The following is a 24668-nucleotide window of genomic DNA, read 5'->3' on the forward strand; positions in this document are numbered from 1 at the left end:
CCCCATTATTTGAAAAATGGGAGTTGAGCCATTCTGCGATGCAGCGAGCGTGGCCATTCCAACACACCAGATATTAGTTTAGGATACCCTGGCAGCCTCCTGCATTTTGATGAATCTCCTCATGGCTCTGCATCGTTAAACAACTTCAGTACTTAGTGTACGAGGCTTGTAGCAAGGCTGGCTCTCACAAAGAAGGCATTTCTTACTCATTTGCCAGAGGCTGTGGATCTCTTGGATTGTGCATTGCCTGGTTCAGGGATGGCAATAGGTAGCTCAGCCCTGAGGAGAGTGCTGTGCCCAACATCTTGGATGTGGATTGTACACATCTGCATAGGTTTTGATGCAGAGCTGAGGACATGGTGCGCACCCACACTGCCCTGCCCTGGGTGGCTGCAAAGCCCTGGCCCAGGTGGGATGTGCAGGAGCAGAAACAGGAGCTTTACAGTTTTATAGAATCATAGAATATCTCGAGTTGGAAGGGATCAAATGAAGATCATCAAGACCAACTCGTTGCTCCTCACAGGACCTAAAACTAAACCAGGTTAGTAAGAGAGTCATGCAGAGATTGCCTGAACTCTGACAGGCGTGGTGCCATGACCACTTCCCTGGGAAGCCTGTTCCAGTGACTGGCCACCTTCTGGGGTGAAGAACCTTTTCCTCATAACCCATCTGAACTTCCAAGAAACAGTTTCATTCCATTTTTTCATGTCCTGACACTGGTCACTGGAGAGAGGAGATCAGCACCTCCCCCTCCACCACTTCCCTTGAGGAAGCTGTAGACTTGGAGAAGTTGGAAACCAAAGGCAGTTAAAAAGCCCACATACAAAAGACATGAAAGTGGTGACATCTTGTATTTTAATGAAAAGTTTAATATCAAAATTCATCTAAAGATAAGAAAAAAATCCAACCTGCTATATATTTTTATCTCCCCCCATTCCTTAGCTCTTTGGGGAATGTCAAAGGCTCCCAGGGGCGCTGCAGACAATTCCAGCCTGCAGAACCCCAGCACTGCTGCAGTCCAGGGCACCACCTCTGCCAGCATCAGTGCAGATCCAGGGTCTGGCCTCCTTATGCCAGCAGAGCAAGGTGGTGAGGCACAGCACTGGAAAAGGCACCAGGAAATGTTCAACTAAGTCCCAAACCAAAAAAGACCGGGTTGCACTTTTGTCTCTTACATATATCTCACTGATCAAAAACCACTTGCTGCAGCCCTTGCAGGAGTAATTTCAATCAAGCTGTTCTTTGAGCAGATGAACTAGGGAAGCCCTGTCTTCTGTGGCTGAAGGCTCTTGAGGATGAGGAAGGGGAGCTCTGGCAGCAGCTTATCCAGCAGATGAGTGTCTCTGTCCCATTGTCTCCCATGTCAGAAGCGTTGAAGTCACTTTCTGCAGCCAGACTGGCTTAAAAAACCTAAGTCAGGGCATTCAGAAGTTGCCCAAAGAAATAGGTAGGAACTTAGTTTGGTGGTGGTTTCTGTCTCTGCCAAATTCAGCTGATATTTGCCAGTGGGTTCAAGAATATTCTGTTCTTGCCTAAAGTTTGTTCCATAGGAAACAAGGCCACAGTAAAAAAGGTGCAAATCAAAGATGATCACTTTACAGAGAAGTAACACTTGACACTTTCTTAAAAAGACACCTCATCACAAGCACTCTCCAAGGGCTGGTCCAGCTCAGTTAGCAGAGCTTCCCAGGGCAGCCCCAGAGGGATGCTCTCCTTGCTGGCATGTTCAGGCATGGGGCAGCCTGGAAAAGCCATGCTCTAATGCTCCCCCAGACAAACCTTAACAGAAACCTCTGTCCTCAATGGGACAATGTACCCACTGGCAAATAAATTGCTATACAATGTATCTTCTCCTATTGCCAGTTCTTTTGACAACATATAAATATAAAAGCCAGTTCATTTTGTTAACAGTCACCGAGTGCATATTGAGCAACTTTAGCCCTTGACACCAAAATCCTCTTCAATAACACTACGGGGCCAGATGGTTTGCAATCACACATCATAAATTCCTTTCTGCTATTTCCATCTTGTATTTACCCAGCTCAGTGTGTAACAGCTACTGGCGTTGAAGGCTTCCTTTTTCAGGAACATCTGTGGTTTTGATAAGTCTTTGTAGGTATGGAAAAGCCTGAAGTCCTTGAGCTCCAGCTCTCGGAGCAGGCTGTACCAGTACCGCACCACGGTGCTGTCATTGCCACTGACCTCAAACCCAGGCCAGTGCATGTGCACCTCAAAGACCAGCTGTCCTATCTGCTCAACAACATCTTCCAGGATCAGGTTTTCCAAAATTTTCCACTCGGCGCTCTCCACGTCTGCCTTGAGGACATCGATCTGCAACAAAAGCACCATTACTATGTGAAAACGAGAAACTTTGCAGTTATATAACATCTGAGGCCAGGGTTGGCTGTGTGTATTTTTCAATACACATAGATTTTCATTTTGTATTAAAAAAATAAATCAAAAAGTCTCAGAGGACTAACACAGCAGTACACAGAGTTTCATGCTTGACTGTTCACAGCCCTTTTCCTCCTGCCTCCAGCTCAGGGTCAAAAAGCAGTGTATTCCAAAATCCTCCTATAACCAAAGCATGTAACTGGTTCTTTCACAATTCTTGGGTGGCATCACAGCTATGAAAAAAAGGAACAGAACCAAATGACAGACCCAAACCCACTAACAGGGATTTCCTGCACCATAGAGTAGGGTGCTCATGAGACATATGCCACATGCATCATACAAGTGCAAGAGAAGAGCAAAGCAAAAAATGAATGCTGTGAGCAGCTCAGGTGATCAGCTGCCCTTGGCCAAGCTGCTGGCTGCAGCTTTTGCAGGCATCGCTACAGATGCTGAGAGAGGAGGACCAAAACAAAGGATAACTATGCAAAGAGTCTTCAGGATTTTAAAGGCAGCTCCTCCAAAGGAAAAGGCACAGCAGGAAACAAGACATGAAGGTGTTTGAAAGGAATAACAGATCCAACAGATAAGTACCATGTTCTAGTTTTGGACCATTATTTAATTTTGTAGTGAGATATTCAGCAATCCAGCTTCTCACAGCTGTGTGTTGACTTTGTTTGGAGATTAGCTGGGGGAGGCAAGCTGATTTTTTAACATAAAAAGAGCATTTCATCACCATTTCACACCTGGTAGAAAACAATGACCACAGCGCAGCAGTGGTCACAAGCTGCAGAGCTCAGCTTGTTTTCCAGAGCCCAGCAGGGGAAAGTCCTGCACCATGAGAGCAGGGTTTGCCTGTGCCAGTTCCACCTGAGCTGATGCTTCTGCCCATCTGCTCACACTCAAGATGAGTTTGAAGTGAAAAACTGAAGACTTTATTTAGTCAAGAATTCCAATAAAAAAAGAAAAATCCCCAAAAATCAAACCAAGAAAAAAAAAAAAACAAAATGAAACCAACAAAACCCCCAGATTCTCTCTGGCAGTCTACCTTAACCACTTGTGGCAATATCAAAAAAGGCACCTGTGCAGGTATAGGAGAGAAATTTGGGCAGGTAATTTAAAAGCACTTCCAAGGCAGCTGTTCTCCTGAGCTGCCCATGCCAGGGCAGCTGCTGGTGCCATGCATGCCATGTCCCATCTGTGGGGTTCTGCCCTGGGCACAGGGCAGGGCTTGTGCTGTGAGCACCTCTCCAGCCCAACCAGAGCTGCACTTTGCATGGGCCATGGCCAAGAAACCACAGGGCCATGGCAAGGGGTGGCCACATCCTCCTTCCCTTGTTCCCTGGATGGCTGACTGGAGGTGCCAGGGGCTGAGGTGCTGGGGTGCAGGGCTCACAGCCACGTCAGCCCTCCTCAGGGGCCGTGCCCCAGCACTGTGGATGGGCATGGCATGGCATGGCAGGAATCTGTAGGTGCTGGACACTTGCCCGTTTCGGTCTCCGTCTGTAAAACAAGGGTGGCAATCACTGAACAGGGGCTGAGCGCAGGAAGGGCTGTGGGACTTGCATGGAACAAGCTGCAAAACAGCTGGAAACAAAACACCACATTTTCAGAGCAGGACTTGAATGAGCTCCATGGTCACAGAGTGAATCCTAACAAGCCAAGCCACCGCTTGTGTGCTCATTAAGAAGGCATTGTGCCTCCTTCACTCTGTAGGAGGCAGGGGGCCAGTGGAAAATGACCGAGGGACTGTGGAATTAAAGCCCATATTGTGGTATGTGCCCATGGGGAGCAGAAAGGAAGGTTGCACAGACAACCTTAGCTCTGGTATTTCCTAACTTGCCCCCCTAACAAAGAGCCTGTCAGTCTGTCTGTCCGCGGGTCAGTGAAACAGTTGAACGCAGCGCTCCTTTGGGTTCAAGGGGAGGCTGAATTTAAATGATGCAGCTCATGACATTTCAGCTGGTGGGTGAGCCCACTTGTTCTCCTTCATACATTTAAATTGGTTATTTATTTTGCAAATACCAACTCACATCTCTACCTGCAGTGCAGTTTCACAGGCAGCTGGTTCCACAAGGGTGGAACCACCACAGGACCACACTGCCACACTTAACTAACCACAGATTTTTATCTCTGGGAGACTTATGTAACTTTGAAAGCAGACAAATTATTCAAAGCCTTTTTTTTGGGGGGGAGGGGGTGGATGGATAGGGGAAAAAAGGTTTCTAGGCATTTGGTTTTGTTTTCCCATGATCTTACTTTATGGCATCAGTAGGACATCTTTTCCCATGGTAATGTTTCCAGTCCTTCAGGTTTGTTTGTTTTTCTCTCATGACACTAACTGCTGCTCAGGCTGCTCAGCAGGCACTCTGCATGCTCTGTGCTGTATTTGCAAAACTGATCTGAAAAGTGGCTGGTAACCAGTGTTTCAGTAGGAGAAAATGAGTTACCACAATAACAGCTTGAACACAAAATGAAATGACCAGGAAAGAAACACGAGCTAGTGAAGATGTGTTGCATACACAAACCAGAGGGTCTTTGTTGCTCTTTGTGCCCTGCACTGCACAGAAACCTGGAGGGAGGAAGGTACCTGTCTCAACCCACCAAATTTCACGACGGCCTTCCAGGCAAGGTGTCCCTTTCTGCCTAGAGTCTCCAGTGCATGCCATGGATAGTGCAAAATGAATGGCAGAACAACTCTGTTTAGGCATATCTGAGCAAATTACCAGCATCCTGCTAACACCAAATGCAAGTTTTGTGATGATTAGACAGCTCAGGAGATATTTACCATTGGTGATAAGCAGCACACTACCGATAAGAAATGCACTACCACCTTCCAGTTGCCTTGATCCAAAGTGCCAGTGAAAGGATTAGTGGGCAAATCTATAAATTCAGAGCTCTAATTCACCCAGGAGCACAGCTGGAGTCTGCTGCTGTGAATAAATCCTGGAGGGCAAAGATCTACAGTGCCTGAAGGTAAAGTGTGGCAGTGAGTTTCAAACACTCACAAAGGCTGGTTCCTCTTATCTTCCACAAATCCTCTTATCCTCCATGAACTAACTAGGTTATCACAGAAAAGTTAAAAATGTGGATTTTAGAATGTTTTCTCAGTTTAGCTCCCTTGAAAAAGCACTGCAGCATTGCACCACTTACACTTGGAGGAAAAAGCAAAAAAAGGGGGCCATGCTCGTGCACAACCAAGCATATAAAACAGCTGAAAAATTGTGTTTTACTTAGTGAAGGTCAACATACACTGTATGAAGGCCCATTTCTTCTTTTTAGGGTAATGACTTGTTACAAGTGTGCATCATTTCCTAAAGCAGAGATCTGAGCTCTGTTCACCTTGGCCGCTTTTGAAACACCAGGGTTAACGGGGATTTCAGGCTGTGCTGCCCCGTGGGCATCATTTAAAGCTCCCCGTGGAGAAGAGTCAATTGAGAGTGAGTAGCTGGAGGAAATAATTTAGCTGTATTACTTCCAGCATGAGCTCAGCATGTGGAAGTGGAAGCCAGGAAAGGCAAAACCAGCAAATGCAGGTCAGGTACAGAGGATCCCTCCAGTTCTGTGGGAGCAGGTCTGCAGTGTAAGCTTGGGAGGAGGGAGAGGAGAGCTGGCTACAGCTTTCAGGCATGGGGACAGAGCTCAGAACAACCTCAGCCTCCTGAACTGCAGGGCTGCTTCCACAGTGCAAGAGAAAAATATTCCTCTGCTCCCTGTGATACCTGGTTACCATTCTGACATCAGCTGAACAGCAAGAAAAAGTCTGCTGGGTTGTGCATCCGTTTTCCCCCTCTTTCCCTAAATACAATTCTCTGTTCTCAGAAAACAAAATTCCAGAGAAAGTTGTTTAATTTACATTTTGATAGCATGTCTTTGCAGGTAACAGGAGGTGCTTGGGTGTGTTTTGTTTAACTGTAACTTTCCTCTTATCCTTTTCCCACATGCAGATTTTCAGCATGATACTTCCCTCATTTTCTTTCCTCTCAAAATACATCCACAGCCTGTCCTCACCAGCAGGAGATGGCTTGGATGTAAAGTCCCTTTCATTCCCTTTTATTCTTAGTGAAGGCTGTAATTGATGGCAGCCAGGATGCCACAGAGCCTAATAGCAAATTATGCTCCCAGCAGCTTGTGACTGTCTCTTCCCATGCTCCCTGAGAGCAATGGGAAGGGGAAACATCCTGATTCTCTCTGAGCCATCTGCTGGGAACACCAGGGCTGCTGGGGGCCTGGCCAGAGCAGCACGGGTGCTGAAATCGGGAGGAAAGTCAATCACTGCTGAGCAGTGATGTACAGCCCCAACCAGCAGCACTTCTCTCTCAAATGACTGCCCTTCCTTCCTGCTCACATTTACACCTCTCTTGGTGGTCTGTACAGCCAGTTTCAAATTGGCTCTGGAACAAATGCGTCATTTGAGATTATCCACTCCCAGTGTGACAGAACGGGCACGTCTTCAAGAATCTGCTTAAGGCATCAAAGTCACAAAGCTGATTTGTGCAGTTGGGTGCTTACAGGGTCTTTGGTCTTTTTTTACAGTAAAGGGCAACTGTCCAGTTGTAGTTACTCATACAATATCCACATCACTGAAACAGAAAGCCTGCAGTGAGTGCAAGCAAGCTTCATACCTCTGCTCTCACCCTGATTCTCCCCAGCCTCACAAGTGACAGTCTGTTCTCCCAGTTCTGGTGATGTACTTCCATGAACCCATTACACAGCAGGAGCAGGATATTAAGTAATACTATGTTTACCACTAAAATCAGAGAAAATGTTTCAAAATAATCTTTTAAAAACTTATTTAACTTTCTCACAGCCAACTATCAGCACAGCAACAGCTTGCCAGATGCAGTAATGGCCCCAGACAAATGCACCCATCCAGGAAGCCCACCCAGCACAGGCAGGAGGCACCAATCTCAGCTGCATGCTCAGGAGCACTACGAGCACTTTGCTCTCCCGTGGGGGACTGTTCCTAGCAGAGATCCATGCTGGCAGCCCAAGTGTTTCCTTCACGCAGCCTCAGAGCCTCGGTCTGGGGGTAACCTGGCACTTCAACTCCCCAGCTCTTCCCTTGGTGTCTGCTGCCAAGACATTCCCCATATACTCTCTCCATCTGGAAGGAATTTCTCTCTGAGGACCCATTCCAGAGCAAAAGATGCATAGACCCCATCCAGTCCAGTTAACTGGACCAGTGAAGCAAAGACTCTTACTCCAGTGGACAGGCAGAGAAGAGACCTTTCAGCTGGCAGAAAGCTCCTTTTAATGCCACTTTACCAATGGACAACATAATCTTTGGACAAACAACCTCCAGATGATTCACAAGATCAGCATGGCCTGAAATCCTTTCTCCCTGGCTGCAATTGGTCAGGTGGTCACAGGTTTTCACCTGTAGCCTTCTGTCACCACATACATCATTCTTTTCATGGGACCAGTTCTTGGCATCTTTCCTCTTTTGTGCTGGACACTGGACTTGTCAGAGACAGCAGGTCACTTGTTAATCATCTTCTGGTCATACAAAAATACAGGTCCCCAGGCTAAATTGATTTTCAGACAGGTTTGATGGGTTTAGCTAGCTCTACACTATAATGATCTTAAAGCCAGACATCTTGTCTAGCTTGCTACCCAGTAAGACCAAGGTTCCTGTACAGTGACCCAGAGAACAGGTTCTACAAACCCTGCATGGAGCAGGCACACACTGCCCGTGGACGTGGCTGAGGGAGAAGCCCTTCCCTCACAAGAAAAACTGAGCATCAAAGATCTTTGTTCCCCATTTCTTTAAACTGAGACCAGTCTCCAGAGCAGGCAACAGGAACCTCACCACTCACTAGCTGAAGACTCAAAGTGATGCTTCCTCAGAGGAAATGGTGAAAAGTCACTGTGAGGACATAAGCCTTCAAACAGTGACCTCCTCATCTGCTCTGAGTGGCAGCAGCTCACAAGTGTGCACCTCTGCTCAGAAACACTGTGCTCCAGCTCCCATTTGCATCCTGTTGCCTTTTCCAGTTCACATGGCTGTCCTGCTGTACACTAAAAGATGAAAACAACCCAGACCCCTCGCCCAGTCCTTCAATCCAATGTCTAGATTGCCCAAGTAGGAAAAATCCCACAAGGGGTCTGCAGAAATCCTGACTTTAAATAAATTCACAGCCTGATCAGCTGCAAAAGCTCTGCTTGCCAATGGCCATGCTGCAAACAGACATTTTAAAAACTGCATGCACTCCTCCAGCAGCTGCTCTGAGTGCAGCCCTGGCTGGGCATAGGAGCTGCTTTGCAGAATGTGCATTCAGCCATCCAATCCTGCAGGAGATGTCCTGCTGCCCTCTCCCCCCACAGAGAGGGGGAAACCCTTTCCTTTCTGCTCTTTTGGTCTTCTCTGCCAGACACTGCTGGATGCCTGTGGGAACGGATATTTACTCAAAAGAATAAATGGTGTATGCTGGACCCTCCAGCCTCTTCATTAGAGAGGAACAAGCATTTGCAGTCTGTTTGTGCTGCACCAAGCACGGATGGTGGGACACAGCTCCGTGCTTGTATAAAGCCACGTTATCCTGGTCTTGCTGAAAGAGAAAACCAGCAGCAGCAGGTCAGGCACACTGCAGCAGGATAAGGGAGCTGTCAGTGCAGGAGGTTTGCAATAGAAGGCAAATGGTAAAGTGACACTTGATTCCAAAGCCCTGAGGGGCAAGATTTGCAAGTGAGTGCATGCAGTGCATGGGACAGAGGGCTTAGCCTACCATAAAATAGTTGCACAGAGTAAATAGCATTTTGGCCTTCTATGGTTTATTAACACAGTGCCCATGGGGGCCTTCAAAATGTAGGTAATTGAAGAAAGGAATCAGAGTCCCATCTTCAAAAAATGTCCACCACACCTTAAAGGACACCTCTTGCAGGGTGAGAATCAGCAGCCCTGGTATATCCAAGTAGCTCCACTTAAATCTGGTGGAGGATTTGGTTCCCATCTGCACTTGGTAGAGCAATAAAGTCCTTTGAGACTGCACCCCTCCATGGGGATCTATTTGTGTCATTCCATTTCTGGTCCAAGGTGCCAACCTGCCTCCTTTCTATTTGCTTGCAACCACGACAGGAAGAAAGCTGCATGTACATTCCTGAAAACATGAATAAAAACCATCACAAAATGCTCACACAACTCAGATTTCATCTGGGACAGGCATTCAAGAGGGGCAGGAAGAACTGCTAAGCCATTGACCTCTGGATTTCAAATTATTGAGAACAGAACCTTAAACTGCTGTCAGATGAAAAGAGAGACCAGAAAGGATCCAGACACTAAGGTGAAAGTATTGAAACAAGATATGGCCAATTCCAATGACAAGAACTTGTAAACTATGACTGGAGGAAGGACGAATGTGGGGAGAAGAAAAAGTACATTTTTAAAGAAAGCTCCTAGAGGCTCTGAGTAGGGCATTTGTCTGAAGTGCTTGTCAGTGTCAACACCACTGGGAAATTGTGAGAAAGATAGGCAGTGGAGGAAAACCAGGATGCTTATAGAAAGGGGTTGCTCCCGGTGCTCATTAAACCCATGCCAAACCATGGACCACCACCCTGATCAGATATCCAGTACTTCAGCCAAAATAAAACCATAAAATTCACATTACTGTGTTTAAGCCAGGGTTAGTGGCTTGAGGAGGAGCTGGGGAGTGTGCACACAGGTCTGAGCTCAGCAGGTACCTGCACCTGGTACCACCTTGTGAAGCAGGCAAGGCTGCCCAGGCTCCTGCTGAGCTCCAGGTTTGGCAGGAGGAGGGAACAGGACTGCCTGGTTTCCTGCAGCAGCAGCACAGCTCCGTGCACTGCCCCACAATTCCTGCAGCCAGTGCCATGCTCCTCTGAATGCAACTCTTAGACACTGCAATAGTCAAATAGCAAGGTGGAATTGAGCACAGCTTGCACAGCCCTCGTGCAAAGCTGGGGGAAAGCAGATTTTTACTACCTGATTTTTTTCTGAAGGGTCTTAGCAACCATAACAAAGGTAGCAAAAAAAAAAAAAAAAAAAAAAAGGAAAATAAAACCCTAAAAAAATTGTCCTTCCCTTCTCATTTTTAGCAGATGATAATATCCTTTGTAAGTGCCTTTATTTCTTATTTTGAAAGATGACCTGAATAAGTTCTGCTTCAACACTTTCATTACAATTCAGGTGTTGCACTAGGCCTTTTCCTAGGGGAAGAAAAGGCTATGGATTGCACCATATTCAGCCAAGGGTATCATTAAAAAGATCTTTCCTCCATGCCTGACAATTGCATACTGAACAGCACCTTCAGGTCGCTGTCTAGAAATACCAATATCCTTAACAATGTCTTGGGAAGAGCCCCTGGTGGAGAGAATTTAAATGAGGCAAAAGGAGATGTAAGAGACCAAGAGAAAACCTGTAAAGGAAAGTGCATGAGGCACTTTGTGCACACAACACCAAAAGCAAGAGGTGGTGAGCAGTAAATCACTATCCAAAGATCTTTGCTTCCAGAAACATGAGGTTGTCAAGCCCATTTTTAGTTGCAGCCAAACTCTTCAACCTACCTACAATTAAAATACTTCAGGCAGCAGCAGTCCCGGCTGATTAAGCAAATACAGACCTATCACCACCTTGATTTCATTATCCCTGAAATGAAAAAATACATACATGCAGGAAAGAAATACTGTGTGCCATGAGCTTGTGGATTACTCAGGGGCAACTATTACAAGGCTACAGAAGTCAACATTTCCAACTGCAGGTAGAAACATCTGCACCAGCTTGACTGCCTCTTTTCAGCAAGGGGAGCAAGGTTTGCCAATTCTCTGAGAGACCCCCAAACAAAGTGTTCCCAAGCAGCACCAGTTCCTGCTTAAGCTGCAGCAATGTCTGCCCTTGAATGAGACAAACTGCACCATAACAGCTTAGCTTGAGTCTATAAGGACCTCAACAACTATCTCAAATATAGAAATTTAAGTTAATGGAGGTGAGGTTTGTGCTCCTCCATCCTGTAGCAGGTCATTTATTTAGACTATAAGCTCTAAGTGCTATGGTATTGCATCTGCCTGGTGCAAAAGGATGCAGTGCTAAAATGGGACTTCACTGAGCAGAGTTACTCCTTCTGCAAATAGGTCACGACCAGCCATTTGCACTATGAAACTATTCAGTGTTCTAGGACAAAACTCTTTTTACTGTGCCGTTCAGAAACTGATATAACAAGGATACAGTCTGATGAGTCACAAAAAAGCAAACAAGATGATAAGCAGTAACTGCAGACATTTCCAGGGAAGGACAGTCAGGACATTTCCAGGAAGAAGGCAGTCACAGCCTGAACCTTAGCAAAGACACCATTGGGACTTCTGAATAGTACTGATTGCTGATGCTCCAGCTGCAAGAGGGGCAGCTCAACACAAATAAGATGTTATAGGAAATAGAGGATCTCTCATGTTGGAGAAATCTTAGAAAGGCCAGAATGATAACCCTGCAAAAGCAAAGGCTCTTCTTCACTGCTATATATAGATGGTAAATAGCAGCTGCAGGAAAAGGGCCACTTAAGCTTAGAGACCATTGATTGCACAAGAAAAATTGGATGCAAGAATAATGAGGCCAAAATTCAGATGAAGTGTGGGTTTTATCCTTCTAGAATTGAGATTCTGGAAAAGCCCCAGATAAGCATAAAAAGCAAAGAAAAAATTAAAACCCTTTAATGAATTCAGAATTCCAAACACTTACTTTAGGATTTCTGATGCAACGAGTCAAAAGACCTGGTCTCATTTGTTATGATGCTAAGCCACACATAGCCAACCTGTAGCAGATCTACAGATCTAGAGCAGATCTGTACATCTAAGATGTTACGTATTTTCTCTGGACTTTTATATCTATTTGTGTACTACCAACAGAGCTGATTTTAAGCAAAAATGGTTAATCCTTTCTTTAATACTTGTCCTTTCACATCAGCCTTCACAAAGCTGAAAGCAGCACAAAATAAATTCTATAGTATCTACTTGAGGAGAAGAGCAAGTGGTAAATTACTTGCCTAGGAGGAGATGATGTTATTAATCAAAATGACTTCAGGGTATAGTGTTTTGAAGTTGTGTTGAGTATTAAATAACAGGTGAAGAGTTTTTTCCTTTTGAAATCCTAAATTGAAGTCTATACAATAAAATGAAGCAAGATTATCCAAGTTGTTACAGAAAAAAATCTTCATGAAGAGAGAGTGTAAATTAAAGCCTTCACATCAAAATCAGGATGTAAAGATTGATTTACATTTCTATTCATAACAAACAATGACATAGTGTGGTCTCTTACAAAATTTGTCTGAGATAACTTGAATGTCAGGAGTTGAACACAGCTCTGCTGTCCCCTCAAAGTTACAGCTATGAGCACTTCCTGATTAAATTAGGGTTTTACCCAGCATTCTCAGATCCTCCTTTGCAGATGAATTTGTTTTACAAGAAATAATTTCATCCACTGGTAAGTCATACTGCCAAGGAATATAAACTCATGGCACTTACTGAGGGCATGACAAGAGACTTATCCTGCAGAGCTCCAGAGGGAGGAAAACTTCTACTGAAATAAACATTTGCATGTATGACCACTGCCCATTTTCTGCTCCTCAGGGCCTTTCTGCAGAAGGTTTTTAATTGTGCTTCACAGCACAATCTTTGGAATACAGAATACACTTAATAGCTTGGTTTGAATTTCTTGTTAAGAGTTAGCAGTGCATAGAAGCAGGACAAGAGTCAACAGACATGAAAGGAAATCAGGAATGTTCAGACTGGATATGAAGAGAAACATTTTCATGAAGAGAACAGTCCAGAAGGACAACAACTGACCCAGAGAAGCTGGAAAGTCTCTGCTCTGGAGAAAACTCAGTGTTTTTCAAGACCGGAGTGGATAAAGCCTTGAACAACCTGGTCTGACTTCACAGCTGGCCTTGCTTTGAGCAGAGGACTGAACCACAAGCCATTCAAGATCCCTTCTCACTTGAATTCTCCAACAACTCTCTAGAAAGGAAGCTCTCCATGCATCTATCACTAATCCATGGGAAACACCAGCATTGCAGCATCCTCACCCCTGTAGGTAGTTAGAGAAAGTGAATGCTTTCATAAAGTAGAACTCCACTGCCATAAGAATCACGGGCCCTCAGTGGCTTTCTCCTTTTTCCCCCACTGTTCATCAAGAGTGCACTACAGAGTGTGCATGTTCAGCAAAAAGCTTGAGGGCAGGGGGGATGGGAAGGGAGGATGAGCAAGATCAATTTTAAAATCTTTATGCTTTCCTGTGGCTGATAAAATATTGCTCTTCTCAGAAGATACACCAGTAAATTTTCAGTTTAGATCTGTATATCAGGAAATAAGGCTCCTATGACATCCTTTGGATATTATTCCAGGGCTTAAGAGATTTCACACTCTAATAGTTCCCAAAAATACTCTGACTACATGTTCCCTTTGTCAGCCACATCCTAATATATTACTAGATAAGTCCTCTGCCTCCAGGCTATTTACAATCCTCAGAGAACTGAGGAGTTTTGCCACATAGCCAGTTAGAAAGATCAAGTTCTTCTCATCTTTTCTCACATCCACTCTGACTCCAAAAAGTGTTTGTATTTCTTGCCAAAATATCAGGATGGGTTTCCCTGGTGGTGGATGAGATCCCAGTATTGCCTGCAGAATAGGAGGTGTGCTCTCATCTGAGTCAGGATGCAAATGTGCCCATCCAAGTTCTTTGATTCTCTTGCACACAAAACCCCCAAAATGCCAGTTTTCTTTTCAAGACTACAACAGGAAGAACTTCAGGAGATCTTGTCTGTGCAGTCTTCATCAGCCTGATTTTCTAACATCAGTGGAAGTAGTTTCAGTCACTTGCAGGGTCTTGGATCAAGTCCCAAATCCCAAAGAATAAAGCATGGATAAAATGAGGCATTAACTTCAAATGCAGCTGCCTGGAATTCCTGCCTTGAAGTGGGAATGGAACAATGTTGAGGGTAGGCAGAAGGGTTTTTTAAATTAAAAATAGGATGAAGCGTATGTTTGAATTTTCTAATTGAAAAACAGCGCTTTGGAAAATATTCTGTGAAACTGTTTTGAATTAACTTATTTATGCAGTCAAGGGAACATTCCACTCACATTCACCAGAAGAATGGTGTCTCTACACGATATACAACTTCTCAGGCTGCCCTCCTTCTAAGTTAAAGAAAACCTAAACAGAAAAACGTGAGGACAGTCAGCCCACTCAGGTATTTCACAAGTATAAAGCACCAGAAAGTCTCAGAGTGTGTAACACCTTTATCCCCACTGGGAGAAAGTCAGCTCCTAACTTCACTAAGCCATAGCTTTGCACAGGGGAGCTCCTCAAATGCTACAAGAGCAAGAGGCTTTATACACTCTTCATAATGCACCTAAACACTTAACCAAAGCCCACGTTAAAGTGCACAGCTAGAGGAAAGCCTGGTTGCATGTGTTATGTGTGCATTATTTTCCTTGGCTGCCATCCAGCCCACAGTTTTCAGAAAGTTACACACTCAGAATTCACCCCTACATCCTTCTCCTTCACAGAAGGTGTTACAAGCACTCTATTCTATCGTGATAATCTGACACTGGCCTCAGCAGGTCTGGTATGTCACTTGTACACTTTTTCTGGATCAGGCCATTAGTTTTTTGCTGTGTGACTAATTCTTCTAAAATCAAAACAATGCAAGGCACTCATTAAAGAAAAGCCATCTCTGCCTCCCCAGATGTTTCACTCATGCACAGCCCAGCACAGTTACAGTATGACTAGGAAGAAGAAGAAAAAGGCTCCTTTTCTCTGCTCTTATCTTCAAAATGTTCCAATCAGTAGAGCTGAACCAAAAGAAAACATTTCAAAAAGGTAAAAAGTGAACCGAAAAAGACATCTTGCATTTTTAAATAACAAGCCAAACAAATGTTGCCCTGCTTGCTTTGTAAGTCTTACAGAAGAGCACCTCCTTAGCCCAGGCTGCCTATTTCTTGAAAAACAATGACAAGCAGAACTAGCTGCAGGCAATGAAGTATATTAGCATTCGAATTCATGTTTGTATTTCCTCTGACGGAAAAACTCTCTTAAAAGCAACCTAAGAACTTCCTGAGATGTATTATGGCAACATTTATTTGAGATTTGAAGATTCTTGATTCTTTATAGTTCCTTAAAAACAAACAGGGAAATGTTAAAAAAACACACCACCGATTGCTGCCAATTTCAAAACAGGATGTTTTTGTTTTTGAGGACTGTAATTAGGAACAGTGACCTTGAAAATGTCAACAAACCATCCATTACCTCTTCTCTTTTAATTACTGTTGCAAATATTGTATTCTCTTTATAAACTTGTCTTTGTGAGTAGTTTTACTCAGGCAAAGACCAGAACTTCCATAGGATGAAATGTGCTAGCATCCAATGTCACCAGATACTTCAAGGGAAAAGGAAGTGAGAAGGAGAAAGAAAGTGTTTGCTACACAGCTAGGGATTTAAAATCATTGTGGCTGTTATCAGCACACAGAGAAAGCAAGAGAGAAAAGGCACTCCTAAAAGAAATGTGTTACAAGTACTGCTGAAGAAAGATCCACTATCAGGAGAAGAACTTGGAAAGTGCTTGGTCTCCTCAGGCAGCAAGAAGGGAGATCTGGAACCTTCCCAACACCTAATCCTGCAGTCAGAAACCTGACAGACAGGCCCTTCCTTACCTTCTGATGTCCAAATTCATTCAGCACTGTGCCCAGCTTCTTAGTGTTGCTGTGCAGTTTGTGAGCTGCGATGGCTGGGTTGGGATCCCTCCAGTCGATGGAGAGCCGATGGTGCCAGAGGTGCCGGCCCTGCTGGATGTGAGCGGACTTGATGCTGGGGTCAAAGCGATGCACCTCACACCCACTGTTGGCCATGCTCAGCTCAAACTGGTTGTCATCGTTGCCTAAACTATGTAAAAAAAAAAATATTAAAAAAAAAGTAACTATTAATGCAGCCAAAAGAACTATTAGTGAGTAGGATGTTCTGAGGATGAATTAACTTGAAGAAAATTCATGCTCAATGCAATATTAGAACTTTCTAGGCAAGAACTAAACCACTTTTAGCCAGGCTGATAACTTTCCCAAAGAGCTTTTCCTTAATTCAGAAGTTGGAAAAATTTGCACAGAAGTAAATTAAACATTGGAATCTTTGTGCTGTCATTATTCATATTAATATTTTATGCTTATATATATTTCTCTATTTTCAATTTGCTTTTTTCTTGAAAAGTTTAAAATACTTTCCTTAGTCTCTGCTGTACAAACTTCCAATGACCAAGCCATAAGCAGAAGAGAAAATACATTTACTTTGTAAAAATCTGGCATATTTCACACCACATCTGTCACCTGTTACAAATGTGACCCATAGTGACCACCAGTAAGGACAAGACACAAGAATCAAATGCCTCTCTTTCTCTGTGGACAGGAAGACATCGATTTAAAATTGCATATTTAAAAATAAGCACTTTACAACAGTAGCAGAGTTGTGACATAAACCTGAGAGAAAGATTGCTGCTAATTTGGTGAAGACCCCAAAGAAGAAGAAAAATCAATAGCCCCCTTGAACAGCAGTATTGTCTCAGTCCCTGCCTCTGTGAGAAGACGTGTTTTAAAAGGCTGTGCCATATTCCCACCTCCTACAGCCCAGTGGCTCACACAGGGTGCACTAAAATGAAAAAAATCTGGTATTTATCATTGCTGTCACACATCTGAACCACAGGCCTTTCCTACTCTGTAAAACAGGATGTTCTCTTCATTCCTACTCCCCCAAGCTTATTCCAAATGTGATTCAAATCATGCACTAAACATTGAACTTAAACAAAATTAAGCTGTTTGATATACACACGTGTAGCACGGAGAAGAGAATTAGGATTTTTTCAAATCAGTTGTACTGCAAATTGTACAACTGAGATCATTCACTCTGTACTAACAGCAGAGCATTTATCTGTCGTGCACAGACCGTGACAGGGCAGCACTCTTAGATGCACTAGCAGAGCACCTGCTACACTACACCACAGTTATCCTAAGCAAAGATGTGCGCCTGAAATAATTTTGGCTATTTGCATCAATACGTGAAACGTGGCACATTCCAAATCACGCAACACACTATGGTACAACATTAGTCCAGCGCTAAATGATCTACACAGATGACATACAGGTAAGATAAAATGAATTCAACTCATGAAACAATGTGTGAAAGAGCATTTGCTTTGGACAGCATGACACTTGCTGTAACACTGGCCAAGCACACTTTAACAATACCCTAGGACTCTGTCTTCTCAACCATCTTCCCTTTGGGAAAACAGGAAGAGACAGGGTGTGCAAAAATAGCCCAGCATGCTTTTAAGAACAACCCTAATTCACAGGATTCCAACCCATACAGCTGTGTGGGAGGAAAAGAGAGGAGTTTTCTTTTAATACATTCAACACGCATTAGGAAAAATGTTCAGAAGTTAACCAAGTGAATCGACATGTTTGTTTGCATGTGGCTTTCTACAGAAGGGACAGCGAGGGACAACGAGCAGTGTAATCCCTCAGGAATGAGACACTGGCTAAAAATGGACAGCATGGGAATTGTTGGGGACAGTCACAGCACTAGTGATGAGCCCACCAGCGACTGATGGCCACGTGTGTCCGCGACACACTTCCAGCCGTACCAGCTGGCACAAGCCAGAGGGCCAGATGCTTTTGGTGCAGACAAACCTCAGGCTGCCTCCCAACAGATTGCTGCTGATGTGGACTGCAAAGGGAGCTTCACTGTGGTGGAAAAAACAGGGAAAAAAAATACAGATGAGGTAAAGACAGGCATGATGTGTCTTCTGACACTCCAGTTAACAGCTCAAATTTATGCCTGAAGAGAGATCCAGCCAGCAACAAATATATAGGAGAGAAAATCAGGTCTTCTCCAAAGGAACTGGTTCACACAGGATCACGCAAAGAGATAATGCAGCATGAGAAAGACAAAAAAAAAAGGCAGCAGCAGCACCGGGCCCGGCTGTCCGGGCTGCGCAGGGAAAGCTCCGCTCCCCGCCGGCAGGGCGGCCGCGCTGACCCGGACACAGCGGGCAGCGCTGTCCCTTGGCTGCTCCCAGGGCTCGCACAGGGCACGGGCACAGAGCCTTGCACTCACAATGGGCACGGGGCTGCAGAAGCATCGCACCGGCCCCTGCATCACCCGGGGCACAGCGAGCGCCCAGAGGCACAAAAGCTGCTTTGTCCGCTCTGCACTACACCTGTAGCTGATCCAGCCTGAAAACTGCAGGTACTCCAGCTCCCACAGCGACCGCAGGACACCGCTGTAAACACATGCAAGTTAAGGTCCAGCTTTCCCTTTCTCTGCTCCCCCTCCTCCCCTCCTCTTTCAAAGGAAGATAACTGAGCTCAGCAGCTCAAGAAAAAACGATGGACCCCCTGCCTGAATCCTAAAGCTCCTACACACACTTTAGGATGCACCTGAAAGGGCATTTATGCCGTATTACAGGAAGACTCTTTAAACCTCTGCTGGTAAGTTTCTGAAATCCCATTCATTTATGTTATCCCAGCTTGAGTGCCTGCCTGTGGTGTTTGTAACTGATTTAGTTTAATCTAAGCAGATTTAGCACTAATAACTAGAGCTCACTAATGCATATTGCAATTATGTATCACGCTGGGAAATCCTGTCCCCCAAGCAAAAACATGGCTACCTCCCAGTAGTGGAAGCAACTAATACTAATCTAAAAAGATCCCCAGATGTTCCAGACACTGCTCGCTCCCATTCACAAGGAACCTCTTCTATGGCATTCAAGGAGACAAAGCTTAACCAGCATGTTTTATTCCAATTTTAATGATATATGGATTTAATTCAGGATTCCTGGTAACACTCCCACTGAACTTTCACATTTGCCCCCCATCCATTTTCTCAGCAGTGAATGCTCTTCATTAGAAGCAGCTGCTCCCCATTTGCTCCTTATGAAACATAAGAGATGATAAAAATGTTTAAAGTGTATTTTTGCCTTAGAACAAAATTACTTTTCTGTCTGTCATAAACTAAAGGAAGCGAGTCTGAGGGGAAAAATTATGTAGTAACAAGCTCCAAAGTTTGCAGAAGTAAACTGATGGATTTTTGACTGCTTCTCCATAACCTCAAGTATTTCTCTGTAATTTTTCAGGTGTTTCATGTGATGCATCCTGGCTGGTTACTTACTGCATGTGTGTATCTGATGATTTATGGGAGAGCCAACATCAGTTTTGATCTTTGCTAAACCCTACACTTCCTAGCACAGATTAAATCAACTCTGCATTGTACCTACAGGACAATTTAACAAAAATACCATTCTCAGTACACATTTGATCTTTAACAACAAGGAAAACTGACATCAACACAGGAGGTCAGATCTAATATTAATGATCATGCAGCTTGAAGGGCAAGATCTAGGTTAATTCCACTGAACTTTGAGTACTTTGCCAAGATACCTAAAACCAGCAGCCACCTTATCCCAGACCTCCACTATAACCGAAAGAAAGCTGTACCTATTGGAATATGAATCCCACAACACACTGCAACATGTACCTACCTCCAGAATGCTATTTAGCTTTGCTGATTTTCCACCTGAATGTGCTTGGCTCTCCCTACTGACTGCTAGAAGGGCCCTGAGGCAATAACTCAGTACTACAGTCAGAAAGTGAAGTCTGGAACTGAGCATGCACAGCATCTCCCCTAAGTTTCATAGGAACATGAAAAGCTGAGAAGGAAAAAATCATGTAAACTTCTATCTTGCATTAATGCCAGGTAAGTATAATTTGAAATATATTGCAAAGAACACTCAGAAAATAAGAAGCAACAGTAGTCAAGAGAAATCTTCTCTCTGTATATGTGATTTGTCTCTAAGGGGCATGTTCTTATTCTGCCACAGAGCAGTGCTGCTGAACAAAACCTGAGAGCACCTCCCTCTCAGAGGATCTGGGTCTTTACAGCTCAAATAAACTCAATCAAAGTATGAACCCACCCAAACTAACCAAAACCACTCCCTTTGACTAGAGGGCACCCTGCCTCTCCTCCACGCTCACTGCAGGTGTTACCTGCCATGAGAAATGCCACCCCAGCACGGTTCCTTGCTATCCACCCTTTGTAAATCCACAGCAGCAAAATCACAGGAATGAACTCCACTGGTTCAAGGGAGATGAAGCCTTTCAATACACCTCTAACCTAAAGCTGCCTCTCAGGACAGCAAGGACAGTTTTATCAGGCTGCTCTACATGGTGATCTGTGTGAAACGAGCCCCAGATCCCAGTGACTGTTCTCCTAATGCATCTGAGTGCTGATGGCCTGACGCACTCTGAGGACTGACCTCCCTCATCCTCTGGGACAACAGAATGTTTTACTAGCAGGGAAACAGGCATGTGTGGATTTGCTACCTGTAAAAGCAGTTCTCCTGAGAAGAGTGAAAACTTCACTCCCAAGTACTGTAAATATCATAAACACTGCAAACATTTCAAAGTAAAGCCACAGCTGCCTTTGTCACTATCACTTTGGCAGGTGTCATCCCTGAGGTGTTGAGCAAACACTCTCTCACATGGAAACGTACTGATTTGTCCCAGAGCTGGTTAATGAAGTTTTGCAAGCAATGCTGTTGAAATCCCTGGCAGTTTTGCAAGTCACCTCTGCTCAAGGCAGATGCTGTAGGCTTCTCAGCTTACCTCTTTGATTTCCATCTTCCTCCACATGAACTACCACTCACAACTCACCAGCAAGCAATTTGTTTTCATACCAATATTAGAAAGGCAAAGGAAAATGAAGACCCACATGGAGAAAGGATTTTTCCCTTAAAATGAAGTTTACAGAAGCACATCAACACATGATAAACACACCTGAACAAAGTTTGTATTTTAGAAGACAACTTTGCTGCAGCCTGTGTTGTATTTATAGGGCTTTTTGAAGCTACTTGCCATGAAACAATTTCCTTTCTTTTAAAGAGAGCACTTACCCAAGTGAATAGAGACGGCATTTCTTGCTTCTGATTCGATGGATGAGGCTAAACCTCTCATCAAGACAGACTGACCAGGGCTTTTTTATGGTTTCAGAGTACCCTTTCAAGCTGCTCAGGTTCATGTGCTCACACGAAATCTGTTGAAATCAAAGGATATTTCTTTTTAAGACAAGACTTTTAACTTGTTTTTAATTTGCCTTCTGGGGGAGTAATGGAAAGAAGAAAAATGTTCATTGGTTTAATTTAAGTCTTATTGTCAATCTGATACACGGCTACAAAGATTTGATTATTTTTTTCCTTGTTTGTCTGTTCCGCTTGGTGAAATTTAAGGCTTACATAATTCCCCAGAGAGCAATGCAGTTTGAAAAGCAAATAATTAAGCATTAGTACTATACCCAAATTCATTTTTTTCCATGAGGAAAAGATGTATCAGCATTCAAATGTTTAATTTTTTTTCTTTTCAAACCTTGGAGTGGATCCTGCATCCTGAATAATGTTAAAATCAAGACAGTAATTACAAAGTTGCAGCATCTCTGCAATGAATACCTTACCCAGAGTGTCCTGGATCTCAGTTCCAGAAGGGATTTAATCTTTACCCCAACACATGCCCTCTCCAACAACAAAGGGATTTAAGCAAGTGCATAACTAAACAGAGGAATCATAGCATGTGTGTCCATGCTGAGCTGGCTTGGACATCTGGAGTCCAAAGCCAGGATAAAAGCCCTGCTAAAGAAGAGATAGAGACCCTGCAGGGAGGGACACCATAAGTCAAAGCCCTTGTACAGACCGAGAAAGCAAAGACTGAAAATGCACTGGTTCATCAGAGTGTCAAAAATCACTGAGGGGTGAAGTCAGCTTTGCCAGCAGCTGAGCAGCAGCCTGGAACAGCCAAACCCACGGTGACTGAGCCAGCAAAGCCATGGCCCTGTGAGTGACACCCCACAGAGGAGCCCCTGCCTGCAGCACCAGCTCTGCCCATCCATCCAGAATTTCAGAATTTCCAGAATTTCACCCCCAGGCCACCACTTGCACTCCACCCTCTTCCTCCAAACCCACTCTGGAAGAGGCAGGCACAGAGCTGGGGAGTGCTGCGCCCTTTGCAGAGCCAGAGCACAGCAGGGGATGGAGAACTGGTACAATTCGTACGGCTCTCACTGTAGCACAGGCAAGGAGGCAAGGGGAAGCAGAAGGAAGCACCAAAGCTGCGGCTAATTCTGCCCAAAGCTGTGGCTAATTCTGCCCAGGAAAGGCTGCACTGCTCTGCACCAGCATCAGCATGCACAGCTTGTTCTTGAAGGGCTTCTCAACCCACCCAGCCCAGCCATCAGTCAGGGGTTGCAGGGCACAGGTTGCTACCATGCAGAGAAGAAAGCAAAGATGAGAAGAGCTGCAGGAACTCAGCTGGGCCCTCGTGATGAAAAGTTGTTCTTTGGGCCCAGTACCAGCCCTAGCTGCAGGAATGGGAGCTGGCACTGTTAAAAAGGCAGCAACTAAAATGGTGGAAAGGACAAAACCAGGTTAAATATCAGTCCTAAACAGAGTGTTCTCATCTTGCTCCTTTCCTTCTTCTACAGCAGACTGCAGAGGCTCAGTTCTCATTCCTAGTCAAACTAAAAAGCACTGCTCTGCTCCCACCTGGAACCACAGAAATGAAACAATTTTACACAGAGGTGAGAGCAAAATCTGGAACCCAGCCTTTAATGTGGCACTCTTCACCACATACTTTATAATAAGTAAATAAAATTCTCATTCTTTAAGAAGTGTATGCTCTGAAAGATCATTACCTGGAGCTTTACATTCTAAGAGCTGCACACTGCATCATCACCTCCCTGCTCCTCCTTGGCTCATAATTCCCATGGAAAATTCACAAAAGCAAATACAGCATCTCTTCATGCTGTTCCCAGGATTCGCAAAGTTTTAAGCAATTATTTGCTCTGCACCCCACTACCCATTTCCCTTCAGTCACATAACAATCAAGGAATAAATGGCACTGCAATAATAAGCACTAATTTAAGACACAGAAGAATAATGTACTCTCTGCAGAAAACTAAGATTCTGCAACGCTGCCACTTAATTGACTCATGGCATTATGAGCAATTACAACAGTTAGAGTTTGAGGCAATTTTAACAGCTCTTGCTACTGAATACCTCTTGCTATTAAAAATAAAACAACCAAAACCAAACAAAAACAACACCAGCAAAATTTTTTTTTAAAAACCAAACAGAAATCAAACCCTGAACCTGCCTTTAGCACTATCATCAGTCTGTGGCATGATTTATTGATGCACTGAGCTCGCATCCTCTTCTGGGCTTCTGGTCACTGCTATTGTACAAATAGCAGCACAAGAAAAAGGCTTCTCCTGATCATAAAATACCAGCACTGAAAATGCTTTTTCTGGCCACACCTTGACCCTGCTGACAGCAGTTTGAGCCATTCTACACTAATGGCACGGGGCTGAACTTTGGCGCAGTAATTAGTAGACACTTGCTCAGCAAACAAGGAAAGCAACATCCCATGCCTATCTACATAAGCAGGATGCCATTTTCAGAAGTGCTCATACCAGTCATGGTGTTATCCCATCAGTTACTCATCTTGTAACATCTGCCAGGTCAGGAACAGGGATTCCTCCCATTTTTTGTTTTCACTTATGCTTATTCCCCCAACCAGTGTCAGTTACTCTGGGAATGAAGCTTCTCGCTGAGTGTGTCAAAAGCAATAAATCCTCTGTTAATTGATGTCCTTTTAGGCTTTGACCCAACTAGCAGAGTTTAGCAGCATCTGCCACTGTTTATTAAGTTGCTGAGATGAAGGATGTTTTCAAACTTAATATGTCTACCACAGTGTAAACTTCTGAACAACAAAACAAGCAGTTCTACACACATCTCTTGCTGTCCCACATGCATGATCTTACCTTGCGCCCTCTCAGTGCTGGCATGAGTGGCAACAGAGATGTCATTTTATTGACAATTTAGCCAACTCTCCACAAGCTGGAGGATGCATGAACACCCTGCTATCTTCTTTTTTAGAGGTTTTTCAAATTATCTCAGCCTCAAAAGCACTGCATTAGCAAAGAATTTCATACGTGAATGACATTTCAGTGATGTTGGCACCTGGGGCTTTTTGCTGTTCTTCAGAGTAAGTAATGATGCTGTCAGCTCTCTATTCAAGGGTCAATTGCTGATAGACCGGGTACCAAGAGCATCTGCCCTGTTGGAATTGTGAGCATCCAGCACCTTTCCATTTTTTTCTTACAGGAAATTCACACGCAGATGCTGTTGCGCATAAGTGATGGCTCTGTTAAAACATGATGGCCCATGAATTTCCATGTATGCTGAAGG

At 44.2% G+C, this 24668-nt stretch overlaps 1 protein-coding gene across 1 annotated transcript in view; it reads right to left on the reverse strand.

Annotated features, from left to right (window-relative positions):
* Positions 1–848: 848 nt before the first annotated feature.
* METTL24 (methyltransferase like 24) overlaps positions 849–24668 on the reverse strand; it is a 44558-nt gene continuing 20738 nt past the window's right edge. The window contains exons 3-5 of the mRNA XM_063151002.1: positions 21327–21466; positions 16048–16276; positions 849–2331 (exon numbers count right to left, since the gene is read on the reverse strand). Of these exons, the coding sequence (XP_063007072.1) occupies positions 2017–2331; positions 16048–16276; positions 21327–21466 (684 nt within the window). The 3' untranslated portion in view covers positions 849–2016. The remainder of the gene's footprint in view (positions 2332–16047; positions 16277–21326; positions 21467–24668) is intronic.

The sequence above is a fragment of the Melospiza melodia genome, chromosome 3, assembly GCF_035770615.1.
Source record: "Melospiza melodia melodia isolate bMelMel2 chromosome 3, bMelMel2.pri, whole genome shotgun sequence".
NCBI lineage: Eukaryota > Metazoa > Chordata > Aves > Passeriformes > Passerellidae > Melospiza > Melospiza melodia.